Consider the following 17,988-nt stretch of genomic DNA (forward strand, 5'->3'; position numbering starts at 1 on the left):
GCGCGGTGTACCTGAGGCTATGGAGAACGATGCTTCCAGCTGACTCTGTCTCCTCAGCAGCATCTCCTCTCTCTTCAGAGCTGCCATGTACTTGGAGTAGGACCACGACAACTGAGGGAACATTTCCAGAAATCCAGTCAAATTGAATGTGATTAGAAAAATGCTTCAATTAGCCAATCGGGGTTTCCCGTTTATAGTCTGTGGTTGGAACTGATGAGGCCTCGTTTGGACTTCCTGCTATAATTAAGTTTATTTTCATCACTGCAGTTTCTTTTAATTTAAATATGGTGTGCTTTCAGATAGCTATCAAAAGGAGATAATCTGGAGTTAATCTGGTTTGGCTCCCATTTTATTGTATGATGCATTCAACACAAACATCTTCAGCTCTAAATTCATTATGTTTATGCTCCTTACCGACTGTGTGGGAGACAGCAGCACTCTGCTTTGTGTCCTCGACTGTTTCTTATCACTTCTTCCCTCGTGTTCTTCTTCTACGTCATCTTCGTCATCCGTCTCTTCCTCCTCCTCTCTGAAACTGGACTCTGGCCTCCCCAGCTCTTCCTAAACAAAAGAGGACAGACTGAACGGTTAGTTTTTTACCAAATATACTATATATAATACTTTCCTTTTATCAACACTATTGCAGTAGTGACAAGTCTAGTCAAGTTTATTTATATAGTCCAATATCACAAATGAGCCTCAGAGGGCTTTACAATCTGTACAGCCAACAATACCCTTTACACTCTGACCCTCGCATCGGACAAGGAAAAACTATTGGAGACTAATAACATTTGCATCAATTGCTCATCATCCTTTATTTCTTAAGCATTGACTGTTTTCTCACTTGAGCTCGCCTCATCTCCTCTTCCTCCTCCTCCTCCTTTCTCCTCTGTCTCCGAACGCTGGCTCTGTGTTTCACTCGTTTCTCCTGCAGTAGAGGAAGTAGTTGCTCCACTTGGAGACTGCTGCTCAGCTCGTGAAACTCGGGCCAAAACTTCAGCAAAGCACTGAACACAGACATCTACAAAAACAGAGAAAAAAACGCACCCATGTAGCCCACATACTAGGCAAAATACAAGACAGACAGACAAACTCTACCTGTGCCTCTCTGAAGATGTAAGGACCCAGCTCATGGCGTTTGTCCAGAACGTGCTGGGCCTGTTCAGGAGGGATGTCTATCTGCAGAGCAGGGGGCATGGAGGAGTTGATAAAACAGTTAATGATGGTGGAGATCTTCTGCTCAATGGTGGCCTCATCACTGTGGGAGTGACAGAGGTCCTGCATACAGGAAAAGGGGACAGGGTAGAAATGAGGAGTAGGAAATGTGTGGTAAGAACTATTTTAGAGGAGTTCCCACGGTTACTAAAATGTTTGGAATCTCACTGGAATATGATATTTCAGCTATGAAAAGGTTTTAATTTGGATTAAGATAAGGGTCCTCATTTAAGATTCAAGTGAGGGTAGAAGCCTCTCAGTGCTGGCCAGAGTATTAAAGTATTACTAGATTTATTTTCTCGATTTCCTTTTATAGTTAAAGTGGCTAGATGTAACTTTCCGTTTGTGTTGATTCTAGCGGCCGCTTTGGACAAAAGCTGTAGTGTTTTTACCACACCTGCTGTCAAACTACTGAGTTCTCGTTACCGGGAGGTCATACAGTCAAGATTAACATTTTATATTTTAAGATTTTCGCTGCCTACCTGCCAAAAATCATTTTGTGTCTTTGTGGGAAAAATCGGCAGAGACATTAATAAAAAGTTAGTCTTGTTTGCTGTTAAAGGTCATTTATGATCACCAGATATTCATTCAATTGTTCAATTAGAGTTTCAGACACATCAAATGTTACATAGCCTACAATAACTTTAATATGGAGGGACACAGGAAAGAGAGGAAGTCGAATGGCAATCTCAGACCCGATGGCGCTGCAGCCATACCAGGTGACCCACCAGCACATCATCCGCCAGGATTACCTTGTATCGCTGCACCTCCAGCCAGAAGAGCACATCATTTTCTAGGAAGTCTCCCTTCAGAGAGACAAAGTGCTGGAACTGAATACAAGTGACAGGGTTGAGTAGGATCCGTCGAAACAGCAGGATCTCTTTTGAGGAACTCATCCACAAGCCCTCCGCCTGAAAGGACACAGCAGAGCTATGGTAGGTTCGGGAGGACACTGTTAACTGTGTAACATTTTCAGGAGAGAGAAAAATATCTCAGAGATAGATACAGTACATAATCATCTACTGATGTGTAAATATAACAACCATATGTGTGCAGCGGAACAGTAGAAGATGTAATACAGGGTGCTCCTAAACAATAGCAGTAACGATGATCTGTGACCTATGAGCTACAGTCTTAGCTCACAGAAAACTGAGATAATGTTACTCTCCTGTATTTAGAATACCTGCCAATGATGAGATAATGATCATAAAGACGATAGTCACAATCATGTAGGAAAACTCCTTCCTGTAATCATCCCACTTGAAAAGTAAAAACATTCATGTTTTATATCTGGGTTCTGCTTTTGGAGCTGAGATGAGGGGCTGCCTGGAAAGCACTCCGAACACTATTAAAGGAAGGTTAGTAAGGCTGATGCTTTAATCTTATTTATCCTGGATCCAATTTGGGAAAACTAACCACAAGGCCAAAATGGTGTTTAACAAAGCCAGTGCTCGGAGCCAAGTCATGAACTAAATCACACATGCTTTCAGGCCAGGAAATACCTTATTTCTCTCCATTCAAAATATCCAGCTTCCCCAGAGGAGTTCTCCTTACCTTCCACGCTTCTCGCCTTGCTCTGCGTCGACGGTAGACGTGCCGCGAGAGGCTGTCTGCTGCTTGGGGCTGCTGCACACACACACACACACGTCAAAAGTCAAAAACAGAGTAAACTAGGATTAACACAGGCACTACACACCTCTTAAACCTCTCTACTCCGCTGCTCTTTGTCACTGGCAGTAACTAAAGCTCTCTCTCCTCTTTTACCTTCAACCTTCCCTCAGTCTTTATTTCCTCTTAGATGACGTCAGAGAGGTAAAGATCTCTCCGTCTCCCACCCCGTGACCTCCTCCATCCTCCTCTTAACCGTCTTTTCCACTATCCTCCTCCAGCATGTAATGCTAAACTACGTCTACCTCTCATTACTTAATGAGAGATTCAGTGCAACCAAACATAGTAAACTTGATAACATAATGAAGCAGAGCAGCGGAATCTGCGGTTTAAGTGCCACCTGATGAGGCAACCCGAGAGAGTGACACTAATGTGACGCTAATGTGCTCTAATGTCTGTTCACTCTCACAGCCAGCAGCAGGAATCTGATGCTAATATGGCAATTAATATTAATATAGACAGTTAAGATGTGAAGTATGGGCCAAATTTTCTTCAACTTTTTTAATTCTCTGATCACAAACATTAAAAAAAGGAGTGCACTGTAATAAATGACGAATCATTTGAAATCAAACCAACATTATTAATACTACAGCGGAAAGGATTAAGCAATTAGTTGTCAACTACTAGTTTTTAATCCTTAAATAATTTGTATGTTTTTCCAAAATTAAAGCAGCATAAATCCTCCATGCAAATAATACAAACACTAGGGAGTGTCTGACCTCAGACGGCTTCATCAATGATGACTTTAGACACTTTTACCTGACTTTTTTTTAAACTTTGGATAGAGATTTATTTAATAATTCATGGAAAAAAAGCTGAATTGTTTAAATGATAGATTAAAGTTTAAAAGTCTGTGTTTAGCCTTTACCGGAGATACACATGTATGTGCATGTATTGACTGACCCAATACCCTTAGTTACACTTAGAACATTGACAAGTCAACAACGCTTACCTCTGGAAAACATTTTCATGTTTGGTTATGTACAAACAAAGTCTCTAACTTAAGTACTTTTACCACCTAAAAGGAATAGTTTGCCATTTTGGACTTTCTTGCTGAGACTTAAATTAGGAGATTGATGCCTTAAGTCTGTCCATTAAACATAAAGCTACAGATAGCAGCCAATCAGTCAGCAAAATCCTTATCTTAACATAAAGACTGGTAACACAACAAGCACCTCTAAGGCTAAATTAATATGCAATATTTTTTGTGCAATCTGTACAAAACAGTGAAGTACTGGAAAAATGTCTCAAACTGTTTCTTTATGTGCTTTAAGTAACTTCTGTTCTGAAATGACCAATTAGTTATGTTTTAATAAGAATCAGGATGTCTACCTTTGGTTTGTGTTTCAGTCGCTCTGTGAACTCTGCTGTGGACAGAAACAGAGGCAGCCACTTCTTCTCAATGTGACTCCTTATGATGTCCTGGATCTCGACAACCACTGTGTTCGAGGGACATTCTAGCTTCAGACGCTCCAGTCCACCTGCCAGACGCAATATCTACACACACACACAACAGTAGACAGTTAAAACACAGTAAAGGCAGATGGTTGCGTGTGTTATTGTGTTTGATATGAATGCTAAAGATGTCTAACAACATGAAAAACATATGAGGAGGACTGACTCAGAAAAAAAAAACTGCCCACAGTGGGAAAACCGGCTGAAAACTCTTGTCCTTTCTGACTCCTGCTGTGCTCTGCATTCCCACAATCCCTCTGTTCTCTTCATCTCGGCTGTCTCATTCCTGTCTTTGTATTTTGATCTGGCCATGTCTCCCTATTTATATCTCTTTTATATTTTCACTCATCTCATTATGCACACACGCAACAATGCGTGCACACATACCCAGGCTTCTGAAATAAGAACCAGTTGTAGTGGGAGTCAGTAGATGAAAGGGGGCCAATCTGTGCCTGGATGACTGAGTGATTGAAAGAGTGAAGGGCCAAAGCAGTAAAGCTGTCAGTCTCCCTACATCCCTCACGCAGACAAGAACCAACGCTGAGATGCAAGAGCAGCAGCCAGACTCACCCTACAGAGTTAGAAGTACTAGATTTGGCATCTTTACTCAAAAGCACAGTTAAAATAATTATTTTAATGTTATTTAGTATATGAGGGTGACAAATGATAAAGTTCATGCCCCAGAGTTGAAGTCAGGTCAACAACCCAGTGTGCCTCAATAACACTTTGACATTAGGGCCATCAATGGCCATTACTCTAATGTCATATAACAGTGCTTCCTAACCAGGGGTACTTTACCTACCAGTTGCCAGGATGTACTCAGAAAATTGTAGAGTACCTCTGCTAATTTGAAAAGTTGACTGAAAAACCTGAACACTACCTGTTGCGATTGATGTCGAAGTTGTTAGCTACTCTAGCTGTTTATCCATTACTTTTAGCTAAGTATCAGCAAAACTGTTGAAACGTTTGCTGCTAGCTAGAAGCAACAGATAAATATCTGAAATATTTGGTGTTAGCTTAATCTGGGTCAACAGAAGTACATTTCCAGGATACTTGCCTGACAGCCAGGACATGTCCCTCACCTTACGCTCTCTGTGTGTTGCCGTACTAAAACTGTTCACTTCTGGAAACAACAACAAAGTTTGAGCTAGCAAGCTATGTGCTAAAAAATTGGATTGTGCAACAAGGCCGGCCTTCTTGGTTCTTTCAGGGAATGATTGAAAAGTTTAACAAAGAATATGTCGGGTTTTTACTATGTGCCGTTTTGAGACCATACACACAGCAGTACACTGTTAAGAGCAAATTACACTTAACCATGTATTCAGCTTATAACAATGGCTAATTTTACTGTATTGTGAGAACAGTTAACGTCATTTAATATTGCATGTGGTGCTTTTTTCTGAGGGATGCAAATGTTCCATTAAAACAAGTTCTTCCCAAGACCATTTTGATGATTGTGATTGGTTTAAAGAAATGCAAAAAAACTCCTTTTTCTCCTATCCCAGAATGAATGGTTTAAGGAGCCAGACCTTACTCCGCATTACTGTGGCATTAGGTCTGGCAATGCGCAACTACCTAGCTAGCTGTTAGATAGTAGATAGTTGAAATAGCTAGCATTACATTTTTGGGATGAATGGTTGAAATAGTTATGGTATTACCCATTTGAAATAGTTTCTGCAAGCTTTAAGCTTCTGACGCAAGTGGTAGTAGGTCACATGCAATTGATCAAACCAACCTATTAGTTTGCTTAAATTGCTTAATATAATTAATAATATTAAATAACACCCAGTTTAAAATCGATTTCAATGAACACTACAGGAAAATGCAGTGATGTCAATGTAGGGGTAACATGGGTTTATCTGACATGGCGTTGGGCTGGGAACCACTACCCTTTTCTGTGACCATATAATAAATACTACACAGTACCAGTCTCTAGTAGGAGAAAACAAGGCTCTGCGCTCAGTTTCATCTACTCATCCTAGCTCTACACAGAATGCCATCCTACAGTAATCCTAGAATTCAGAAACCTGATCTCAGACTATAAATGTCCGCAGAGATTTCATCCTACGGTCATTGGTACTGGAGCTAGTCTTTTTTTATCTTTCTAGATCAAAACCACACTCTTCCCCTTCTTCTTCTTATAATTCTAACCATATCCTCTCATTCCCTGTTTCCCACCGACACCCTGCTGTCAGAGCTGTCAACATGAAGTCTGCAGGACGCCAAAGAAGAGGATGGGAAAAAGCAGCCTCTGTTTATCAAATCTGGATGTTGAGCCCCAGCTGGAGCTCACATCACGTCTTGGGATGGTCATGTCGTGGGCACCGTATTTTTGTCGCTGTCTCTCTAATGCTTTCACATTAATTTACATTATTGTTGACAATAATTCAATATCAATGGAGATGTGACTATCCCAAAATGGATAAACTAGGCCTCCCAGTTGTTTTTTAAAATCATGCGATTGACTGACATACATCATTCTGTTGCTCTGTTGTGGCGGGGCTGTCAGAGCCAAAGAAGTACTTGCTGTTGAGGTATTTGGTTGCAATATGAGACGATCTCTCCTGTCTGACAGCCTTGTCTTTCTTTGGAGTCCTCCTGTATTGCTCTAGATCCAGCCAGCATGTCAGATGGATGCTGAGAGGAAACACACATGTTCAGAACAACCATGTTATTTTTGCAGAAACCTGCATTGAATATTGCAAACATCTTGCAAACAATACACTTTCTGTGAATTTGTATACTTAATTTGAATGTGAATATTACATACATTCTATATACATATTAAGGTAAAGTGGAGGACATAAGTCTGAACAAAGGACAATAGTCTGATATACTGTATATGTGTGTTATACTGGTCACCTGGCATCCTGATTCTGTAGAAAGGACATAAAGTGCCCAATCTCATGGCGGTGACGAAGTAAGGAACCTAGACGGTAACCTCGGTAATTGGGAGACACTCTGGACCAAGAGTCAGGCACCTGTGGGCTCTCCGAGAGGTTAGTAATATGAGAGGGAAATAGCACGGACGCGCACTGCGCCACCTGTACAGAAGACACAGCAGCAGAGGGGAGAGAAGAAATGACAATCATGGAGCAAGAAAGGGATATAAAAAAAAGTGTGGAATAAAACCCATAATGGTAATATTTCCACATCATCATATGACACCATTGCGAATGGCACATTCAGGCCAAGTGATATAGGCTTGGACCAGTAGATTACAAACATTTTTACTTAGCCATGCATCAATCCTGGATATAGGCCATTTTCAAATTGTTGATATTAGCTGTTTTATGCTCACATGTGTGTGTTTATGATTATGAGCTGCAGATTTTATAAATCTGTTGATGCTGGCTGACCTGTTTCAGCTGGCGCTCCGATTCCTCGTACAGACTTTGGAGTTCCCTGTACTCCGGACTGTCGACATAACGCACCTCCTCCTGCATGCACACCTGGACACAGAGCAGAAACACAGACAGACACAGACAGACAGAGACACAGACAGAGACAAACAAAGAGACACAGAGACAGACAGCCAATTAAAGCTGAAACAATTAGTTGATTAATAAATTAGTCAATGAAAAGAAATAAATATTCAGCAAATGTTTGGATAATAGAGTAATTATTTAAGTAATTGTCCAAGCAGAAATGCCAATGCCGTTTGCTTGTCTCTGAGAATTTGCTGCTTTTCTTGGTTTCGGACATTATATTTCATTGAATATTTTGGGGTATTCATCAATAGTTGGACTTTTGGGCGGACGAAACAAGACATTTAATGACATCTTCTTGTGCCCTCGGACATTGTGTCATTTTTTTACATTTTGTTTATGTTTAATACACCAAATGATTAATCGAGAAAATAATCACGGTAATCAGTACACCTCTGTGCCAGCTGGAAACTTGCTAAAGGAAACCCACTTCTACCAGGTACAAGGAAAGTGAATTAAACTATGTGTGTACTGTGGTTACCGTCTGGAAGGACTTTTTGTCCCTGCTGACCAGCAGAGTCCAAGGCTCCAGCAGAATGTTCAGTGTGTGTTCCGCAACCTTGTCAAACAGCTCCTCAAAGGCGGGGATCAACTGGTCGTACACCTCCCTTCTGATCTCCTCATCGACATCAACTCTCCTCCGGGCAGAGCTGGACACATAGGTAGTGTAAAGGAGCTGAGAAGAAGAGAGGAAAAAAGAAGACCATAAAAATGTCATCACTTCAGAAACATTTCTCCTCGCAACCACCATCACTTCCATCATCACCATTGGTCAGTGTGCTTTCATACACAATATTCACTATCTCTCATCACTGCTGCCATCACACTACATAAATGTCACTCAATGAACCCTCTTGGCCATGTTTCTATGGAAAGACCATCTAAATGTCATTCCTTTGGTGAACTAAAGGTTAACTGAAGGAAAATAGATCTCACTTTGAGGTTCTGGACCGGACCGCTCAGCTTTCCTCCCTGGTCCAGCTGTAGCCAGTTGGGGTGATTCTGGGTGATTGGACTGGCGCTGGGGGGAGGGGGGGGGGGTGACTCACTTGTTTTTATAAACTTTTAAATTTCTCCACTTAGTGAGGGGTAAAGAGGGCAGAGAGAAGCAGAGGGGAGTACGGGAGTGGCCGTACAAGAGAGCATGCATACAGGATGACTATGTATCTCATTACTGGTTGATTCTCTGCAAATTAAATTCATTTTTCCATGGCGTCTTTTCTAAAAGGGGCCTCTTTATCTCTCTAGATTTTGTTTTCCATTGTAAAAGATCTTAATTTGAGTTTTAAATTAGATATAAACATTTTTACTATTTTTTTACTTTACCTATTTTTATTTCTTGAAATTAGATATTGCACAGTTGGCTTTAGCAAAAAAATCTTATCTAAGAAAAAAATCGTAAACAATTTGATGTCTGGAACAGTGTGTAGGTATTTTTTTGCAAAAGGAAAACAAAGTTACCACAGATGGACCAAGGTCCCAAAAACAGCCTGGACACGGCTCTAATAATATTACTATAACTGTTATGGTTCGGGTGTTTTCTTTGTTTTCTTTTCCTCCTTCTTGGATTTTTGGTTCTGTCTTGTCTCCTTGTGTTTGTATCTTAGTTTCCTCCCTGGTCTTGTGTGGAAGTTTCTGTCTTGTGTTCCCATGTGAGTGTCTGTATGTTCTGTTTCCTGTTTTATTTTGAAGTCTGGTTTCCTTCTAGTCTTGTCTCTAGTTTTACTTCTTGTCTGTCTGATTGTCCTGCCTTGCCCTAATGGGATTCACCTGATATATCACCTGTTCCTCGTTACCTCTTGTATTTAACCTCTGTGTTTCCTTTGTCTCTTGTCATATCGTTTTGTGACTTAGTCTGCGTACTTCTGTTTTTGTTCCCACTACATATTCCTGTGGCCTTTGGTTTTCCCTGTGAATTTTTCCATGTCCTTGCTCTGTTTTTGCCTTGTCTGTTTCCCTGGACCTTTTGTGGATTTTTGGATTTCTTGACTTTGTAGTTTTTTCATTTTTGATATATTTGTTGGTTTATCTCTGTTTGATTAAATCTGCAACTAAACCCTCTCCTGCCTGCCTCATCCATGCATTTTAGGCCTCATTCCTAGCACCCATCGTAACACTAATACAGTCATACCACATTACATTACATTTTTTTGTGAAAATAATACCTTCTGGATGATTAAGATAAAAATGCTTATTTGTCCTCTTTTTAGAGGTTTATACTACTGATACTTCAAAACCCTGACTGGCGAGGAAAAAGCAAAAAACGTCTGGTGAATTGGTGCAAATTCAATCATTTCTGCCTGTTCTTGCATAGCGTAGAGAAACCTGATCTATACACTAGCTATATTAACAATACCGTCCAAAATGACATTACAGCACTCTTAGGACAGCTTCCAGACCTATATGATAAGATTTAACAGAACTATATATTATATCCAAAAAAGCCTTAGTGATAAAGTTGAGGATTATAATCTTTATGTAAAACACTGCCTGCCATTTCCCTCAGGAAACATCCGGTTGCCCCAAGAGGATCTGTATTTGATTGGCACGGTTCCGGCGCATTGCCCTCTCTACTGGACCCAATTCAGTACATAGATCCAAGAGCACAGCTTTAGGGAATTTAAATTAGCAAGCAATCGTCATTGCTTTCTTTCTTTCCTGATTCTTCCATTGCCGTAGTCCTCCTGCAGGGCCAGCAGTACCATCATGCAGCATTATGCACAGGGGTCACCACAGAATTTATATGTTTTTCAACAATTTGTGATTGATAACACATTGCTGATATAACAGCATCAACTAGTGTTATCCCCCACCCCGAGATACAATTTGAAGACAAAAGTCTAATAGGCAAACACTTTTCTTCATGCGGGTTTGGTCACGAACAGTATTAAAGGTCGGCCTGATAACGAGGACACAAATGTATCGATTGTGCGAGAGCTTAACGTCTGTATTTTCAGACTTTGACTTTTGATGACATATGCACCATTTTAAAGAAAGTTATTTAGTTCTTTACACTGTGTTCTGCAGTTATCTAATGCTAGGGTATTTGATGCTGTGTTCCATGCAGTCGGGCCATCTCATCCTCCAGCACTTCGTAGCTGACGTAGTGATGGTGAGACAGCGCCGATTAAATATAAAAGGTGCTCTAAGCAATGTTGGGTGACTTTACTTCTTGTTGACGTTGAAGTATTTTCAAACAAAACAAGACTAGCTTGCCCCTCCCTCCTCCTCATCTCGTCCCCTCCTTTCGGTGCTTCCGTGCACTTCCGCGTTTTTTTACAGTGTGTTCTGGGGAGAGGCAGCTGGCGAAGAGATGTACAGTATGTGACAGCAAAACACACGTGACAACGCTTAGAGCACCTTTAAGAACACCTTTTTACTTAAGATTTGAGTTGGATTTTACAAGCTATTAATGGAACAATTAACTCAGTACAAGCGCAAATAACACTGCTGGATTTAATCTCCATGATAACCTGGATGATATGGAGTGAAAATACTTGAAAATCTTAATCGTTTTTCCCACATTTACTGTCTGCAGTTTGAAGTCAGTTCACCTCCTCACCATCTGCGTCGTCAATTCCCATTATCTCCAAAATGTGGGTACGCATACAAGTTGTTGTTTTTTTATAAATAACAACCTTTGCGTGGGAAGTGGCATATCCACATTTTCAGCCCCGTTTTGTGCATAGGCCACATTTATAAATGACATCCCAGCTCAGTATTTTTCCTTAACTAAGAAGTAGGTGTAAGATGAACGTAAGAAACCCCCAAGTGACATTTTTAGCAGGACAAGTGTGTGTGTGTGTGTGTGTATATACTGACCTGTGCTTCTCTCTGCACTCTGTAGGGATCGAGTCCATCCTGATAGAACAGCTCATAGTAGAGCTGCAGGTCAGTCCAAAAGTTAGCTGCATTCTCCCAAAGCTGAGACAGAAAAAAAACCTCTATTAACATCATGTTGACCACATCAAGAGGTTATTGCACCTCATGCGTTAGCTAAATAAGATTCAGAGTCAGCTCCACACATCTCTCTCTGTATGGCCGTGTTCAGAAGAACAGAATAGAAGTGCAAACAATCCAGTAGCTGCTAGTGTACCTGGTTTCCTGATTGTTCACAGAAGTGTGTGAAGTATAAGCCGGCCCACGAGTCAACACAAAGAGCCTGTAACATCTTTTCCATTCTTCTGCTGCCCAGTAACTTACTTCTGCTAGAAAATAACTGATGAAATACATACACAGAAAAGAAACCTGTTAAAACAATTAACCCCTAATAAAAAAACATAAAACTACATCTGCATTATTGCTTAATCTGCCAAAATATAATCCCCAAGGTAACAATTTATATGACTTGTTTGTCCAACCAAAAGTGAAAAATCTTTAATATTATATAAAACAGAAAAATGCAGCAAATCCTCATAGGAGGAGCTGGAAATCAATGTTCAATTCAATTCAATTTTATTTATAGTATCAGTTCATAACAAGAGTTATCTCAAGACACTATACAGATAGACCACACTCCAGAATTTACAAGGACCCAACAGTTCTAGTAGTCTCCTCCAGAGCAAGCAACAGTGCAATGTTGCCATTATTGTTTGATAAATGACAGTATATTAAAATTATATTACATTGATCAGTATGTTATGCGGATTTTTGGCACCTAGTGGTATCATATCCTAATGCTCCTACCGTTGTATGGACAGCACGGGGGGACTGGGGCAGGCAGGTGTCAGGGCGTAGGGGAGGCAGGTACATAGAGCCATGATGGGACTGTATATCTGTTAGAGGGCTAACACACCACTCTGTCCACAGCTCTAGATGAGGGGAGTCATCACGTTCTTCCAGAACACACTGGGATGTCCAGAACCGAGGAACCCTGTGGGAAAGGGAAAGAGAATTACCAAGGACAGTTATTCTGATGCCTTTGAACATTGTTCAACGTTGTTTGAAGCCTCTTTACATGTCTAACAGTTATATTGCCTCTCAAGCTGTCTGGGAGTTGGCACTATGGCTACAGACAAAAAACCTCTTCCAATGCTAGAAATATATACAGTGAGGAAAACAAGTATTTAAACACCCAAGTTATCCCACTTAGAAATCATGGAGGGGTCTGAAATTATCATTGTAGGTGCATGTCCACTGGGAGAGACATGATTAAAAACAGACAAAAAAACAGAAATCACAATGTATGATTTTTTAACTATTTATTTGTATGATAAAGCTGCAAAAATAAGTATTTTAACAACTGTCTATCAGCTACAATTCTGACCCTCAAAGACATGTTAGTCTGCCTTCAAAATGTCCACCTCCACTCCATTTATAATCCTAAATTAGATGCACCTGTTTGAGGTCTTTAAATGTAAATGTGCTGTATTTATATAGCGCTTTTCCAGTTTTAACAACTGCTCAAAGCGCTTTACATCTACAGGGAACATTCACCATTCACACACATTCATACACTGTGGCCGGGGCTGCCGTACAAGGTGCCACCTGCTCATCAGATAAACATTCACACATATTCACACTCCGATGCGCAGCACCGGGGGCAACTCGGGGTTCAGTTTCTTGCCCAAGGACACTTCGACAATGACTGCAGGGGTGGGGATGGAACCACCAACCTTCCGATTGGCAGGCAACCGCTCTACCACTGAGCCACAGCCGCCCGCACTTTTGGTTTAGCTGCATAAAGACAGCTGTCCACCCCATACAATCAGTACGAATCCAACTACTAACATGGCCAAGACCAAAGTGCTGTCCAAAGACACTAGAGACTAAATTGTACACCTCCACAAGGCTGGAAAGGGCTACGGGGAAATTGCCAAGCAGCTTGGTGAAAAAAGGTCAACTGTTGGAGCAATCACTAGAAAATAAACATGACTGTCAGTCCCCCTTGGACTGGGGCTCCATGCAAGATCTCACCTCTTGGGGTCTCAATGATCCTAAGAAAGGTGAGAAATCAGCCCAGAACTACACGGGAAGAGCTGGTCAACAACCTGAAAAAAGCTGGGACCACCGTTTCCAAGGTTACTGTTGGTAATACACTAAGACGTCATGGTATGAAATCATGCATGGCACGGAAGGTTCCCCTGTTAAAACCAGCACATGTCAAGGCCCGTCTTAAGTTTGCCAATGACCATTTGGATGATCCAGAGGAGTCATGGGAGAAAGTCATGTGGTCAGATGAGACCAAAATAAAACTTTTTGGTCATAATTCCATTAACCGTGTTTGGAGGAAGAGGAATGATGAGTACCATCCCAAGAACACCATCCCTACTGTGAGGCATGGGGGTGGTAGCATCATGCTTAGGGGGTGCAATTATGCACATAGGACAGGGCGACTGTACTGTATTAAGGAGAGGATGACCGGGGCCATGTATTGCGAGATTTTGGGCAACAACCTCCTTCCCTCAGTTAGAACATTGAAGATGGGTCGAGGCTGGGTCTTCCAACATGACGATGACCCAAAGCACACAGCCAGGATAACACAGGAGTGGCTCTGTAAGAAGCATATCAAGGTTCTGTCTCCAGACCTAAACCCAATAGAGAATCTTTGGAAGGAGTTCAAACTCCGTGCATCTCAGCAACAGCCCAGAAACCTGACTGATCTAGAGAAGATCTGTGTGGAGGAGTGGGCCAAAATCCCTTCTGCAGTGTGTGCAAACCTGGTGAAAAACTAAAGGAAACGTTTGACATCTGGAATTGCAAACAAAGGCTACTGTACCAATTTCTCAGGTGTTCAAATACTTATTTGCAGCTGTATCATACAAATAAATAGTTTAAAAATCATTGTGATTTCTGGATTTTTTTTTTTAGATTATATATCTCACAGTGGACATGCACCCACGATGACAATTTCAGACCCCTCCATGATTTCTAAGTGGGAGAACTTGCAAAATAGCAGGGTGTTCAAATACTTATTTTCCTCACTGTATATATTTAAAAAAATCATTAAAAAATCTGAGAAGGGTTTGAACATGTCTGCCAGCAGTCAAAAGGCTATTGATGTAAATGTCAAACCTCAGGAAACATCTGCAGGTATGTATGTTCAGTCTTACAGTAACTGCAAGCAGTCATATTAAATAAAGTAAGGAATACATGCATACCTTTTTATTAAAGAAGAGACGTTAAAGTCTGACTTTGTGGTAGCTGTTCTTCCTAATCTCATTAATTACAATCTGAATTCATGTGATGAAGAGTTTTAAAAGGAGTTTGCCAGCAGTCAGTGTTAAGTACGGCTCTAAGGTTAACACTGCAAGGTTTAAACATTTGAAAATGGTTAACAGTTGAAAACATTCATTGTAAAGTAATCAAAAAGTAAATGTAATGATATTACTTTGATAAACTAATTTTTATTTAAAAAAAAAAAAAAATTAAGAGTACCTTATAATCGGTACCTTATTACATTTCCAAAGTTCTTCCCAACACTGGGCATGACTCACCGTAAATGAGAAGCAAATGACAAGGCTATGGCCCGACAGTATATGTAGATGTCTATCACAAAAGTAAAGTAGAAATGCATATGCAAGGACACACAAAATCTATAAACACTGCATACACAAATAGCATCTAAGATTTATATATCAGGGAAGTTGAATACTGTGAATTGTGAATCTCACCAGTAGTAGAGCAGAGACTCAATTAGCAAGGGCTGAACTGAGCACAGTTTCTCCTCTGTCCAGCAGGGGGAGGTATTCAGTCCCAGTCTGGACAGCAGCTCTACATTGAGACTGCCCTGGCTACTGCTCAGCAAGTACCTGCTCCTCATTTGGAGCAAATACCTGATTAAAACACCACATAACATTTTTTTATAGCTGCAGTTGTTATCCAAAGTGTTATGACTTTAACATCAAACCATGACCGTTGAACACAGGCAGTTAGCTTTTTGTACTAAATGTAAAAAGACCAAGTTACCTTTTCTTCCATTCTCTGTTCTGTGTAGCTCTTAATCTCTCTGTATCCATCCAGAGATTAAGCAGCTTCTCTCCTGGCGTTCCTTGCAAAAACACCTTCAACTCATCCAAGCCTGGTCTATTGCCCTGGCAACGGGTACCATGGCAACAAATATCACAGATATTTCCCTGGTCTGTACCTCTAATCCCCATTTCCCTATACTTCTTAAAGCACTCGGTTGTTCCTTCCCCTCCACTTAGCCTCTTACCTTCTTTAACTGTCTCTTTCTTTCCCCCAAACCTTTCTGGTACCCCATCAGCTGAATGTTGGCAAACATTACATAGACACGATCTGTCTGTGCTGGTACAATTTGTCTGGTCCACTGACTTGCTGGAACTGTTACAAGTTTTTGCCTGATTCTGACTAACAATCACGTACAGTGCATTGTTAAGCACCTGTTTAACCACTTGGGCAGCCAGGTACCCCAGCTGCCCTTCAGAAGACTCATAATTCTGGCTACTGAACTCTTTGAGATGCTGCTCCTCTGAGCGGCCAGCTGATGGCTCTGTGAAGTAGAGGCTCAACTCAGTTTGTGAGCTCTGGAGTTTGTTGGTTTTCTCACATTTCCGGTAAGAAGCGGAGGAACATGAGGACAAAGAGGAAAGGGTACAAGGGTCCTCTGGCTCAGAACAGCTGGAGAAACATCTGGATGATTCACTAGATTTTGTGTTGATATTTTCATTCTGAGCTGAGGGGAGACATGTAACGGTGTGCCCTGAACAGTAAAAAAAGAGAGAACATCAGAATCCTTGTATTTCTAACTTGATTTGAGCCCGTTTGTATATACAGTAAACATACATGTGTAAATGGAAACTCAAATACCTTGTTTTGCTAAAATGTTCTCTTGAGAATGCGAGCATGTCAGGATCTTCAGTGCTTTGTTTTTTTCCTTGTTAAATTGGGATGCAAAACTTAGTTGTGGGGCTGACAAGGTGGTTCGGCCTGAACTGCCTTTCTTCGTCTGGATAAAGATTGGGTTCCACTGAAACAATAGTTTGGCTAGTCTGGGAAAAACCAGCAAAACATTACACGGCACCAGTCACCGAACATACAAGCTTGCATTTTCTAAAAGCATTCCTTTTATGATAAATGGTTTTAATAGACATGGTTTTTGTTATTTCTGTATTACTATGTGTATGTCTGGGTTGCGTTAGCGTACAGGGATTGGACCCAAGGCTTATTGCAAGATGCAGGAAGTAGGGGAAGTCTTAAACACAATCACAAAAAGTAGAACAAACCCACAGTGTAATGCATTGTACTGTTAGAGGTTAACACTCTAATCACTGACAAATGAATTCTTTGAAATGATGATCATAATATGTGACAAGGTCACAGCTGACTAAAGCAAATAATCTTTAAAAACTAGGTTAGTAAGCAAAAATCTTTCAGCTTATGGCAGAGTTGAGGTAATGAGAGCAAGGAAGAAACTGCATTAGCTATTAGAACAGATCATTTCAAAAGTGAATAAGAAAAACTGAAAAGTTTATTAATGATATAAAAACATGTTACAGTAATAAGATAATGTAAACAATATAATCAATGCATACTATAGGAGGTGAAACTACATTTGTTTTTTATAAAAACAAATCAGCCCAACGCTTGTACTACCTGTATTCATTGTAGCAATCACTTTGAAGGAAAAAGGGCAACCTTTCTTTGATGATCCACTGAATTCCTTGCTCTTTGTCCAGACACTGCAAAGGTCAGGGAGACAGATTCCTCAAGTTAACCCTCTAAATCTACATTACGGACCTTCTGCTCATTTTCAAAACCAAATATATTCAACTCCTGATTTTCAAATAAAGGAAGTATTCACTACTTACACGGATAGTATAATGGTTGTCTACTGGAGGGGTTTTGGCTAGGGCTGTGGGGTCATCAGTAAGAAGTTGTAATTTGCTGCGATGTAGGACTGATCGGATTCTTCTGGAGACAAACTCAGCTGCTCCATTCACTACTTCAAACTGTCCGGACTCCTGGTTGTACAGCAAAGCCTCTGGGAAAGACTGGAAATAGTTGTGAGGGTATGAAAAAAAAACGGCGTAAGGTTTTTGTCAAAACTATGGTAGAACTATACATTGGGACTTCTTTACCGGCAGACTTAAGAAGTCATTGAAGAAGTGAGCCAATAGCTCATCGGAGGCCAGAAAGTTCTCCTGTATGGAATTTAGGAATAAAATAGTACAGGAGTAAGGACAATCTAGTGTAAGAGGCA

General features: G+C 40.7%; 1 protein-coding gene across 1 annotated transcript in view; it reads right to left on the minus strand.

Moving 5' to 3' along the window:
* The window catches only part of LOC117945780 (regulator of G-protein signaling 22), an 18,922-nt gene extending 1,386 nt beyond the window's left edge, over positions 1-17,536 (minus strand). Inside the window, exons 1-18 of the mRNA XM_034873476.1 lie at positions 17,526-17,536; positions 16,596-16,777; positions 15,735-16,488; positions 15,440-15,601; positions 12,513-12,699; positions 11,923-12,045; positions 11,649-11,750; positions 8,308-8,502; positions 7,698-7,790; positions 7,201-7,382; positions 6,813-6,975; positions 4,216-4,380; positions 2,770-2,838; positions 1,968-2,126; positions 1,099-1,278; positions 845-1,021; positions 415-561; positions 12-111 (exon numbers count right to left, since the gene is read on the minus strand). Of these exons, the coding sequence (XP_034729367.1) occupies positions 12-111; positions 415-561; positions 845-1,021; positions 1,099-1,278; positions 1,968-2,126; positions 2,770-2,838; positions 4,216-4,380; positions 6,813-6,975; positions 7,201-7,382; positions 7,698-7,790; positions 8,308-8,502; positions 11,649-11,750; positions 11,923-12,045; positions 12,513-12,699; positions 15,440-15,601; positions 15,735-16,488; positions 16,596-16,777; positions 17,526-17,536 (3,151 nt within the window). The remainder of the gene's footprint in view (positions 1-11; positions 112-414; positions 562-844; positions 1,022-1,098; positions 1,279-1,967; positions 2,127-2,769; positions 2,839-4,215; positions 4,381-6,812; positions 6,976-7,200; positions 7,383-7,697; positions 7,791-8,307; positions 8,503-11,648; positions 11,751-11,922; positions 12,046-12,512; positions 12,700-15,439; positions 15,602-15,734; positions 16,489-16,595; positions 16,778-17,525) is intronic.
* Positions 17,537-17,988: the final 452 nt, after the last annotated feature.

Source organism: Etheostoma cragini, chromosome 6, assembly GCF_013103735.1.
Source record: "Etheostoma cragini isolate CJK2018 chromosome 6, CSU_Ecrag_1.0, whole genome shotgun sequence".
Classification (NCBI taxonomy): domain Eukaryota; kingdom Metazoa; phylum Chordata; class Actinopteri; order Perciformes; family Percidae; genus Etheostoma; species Etheostoma cragini.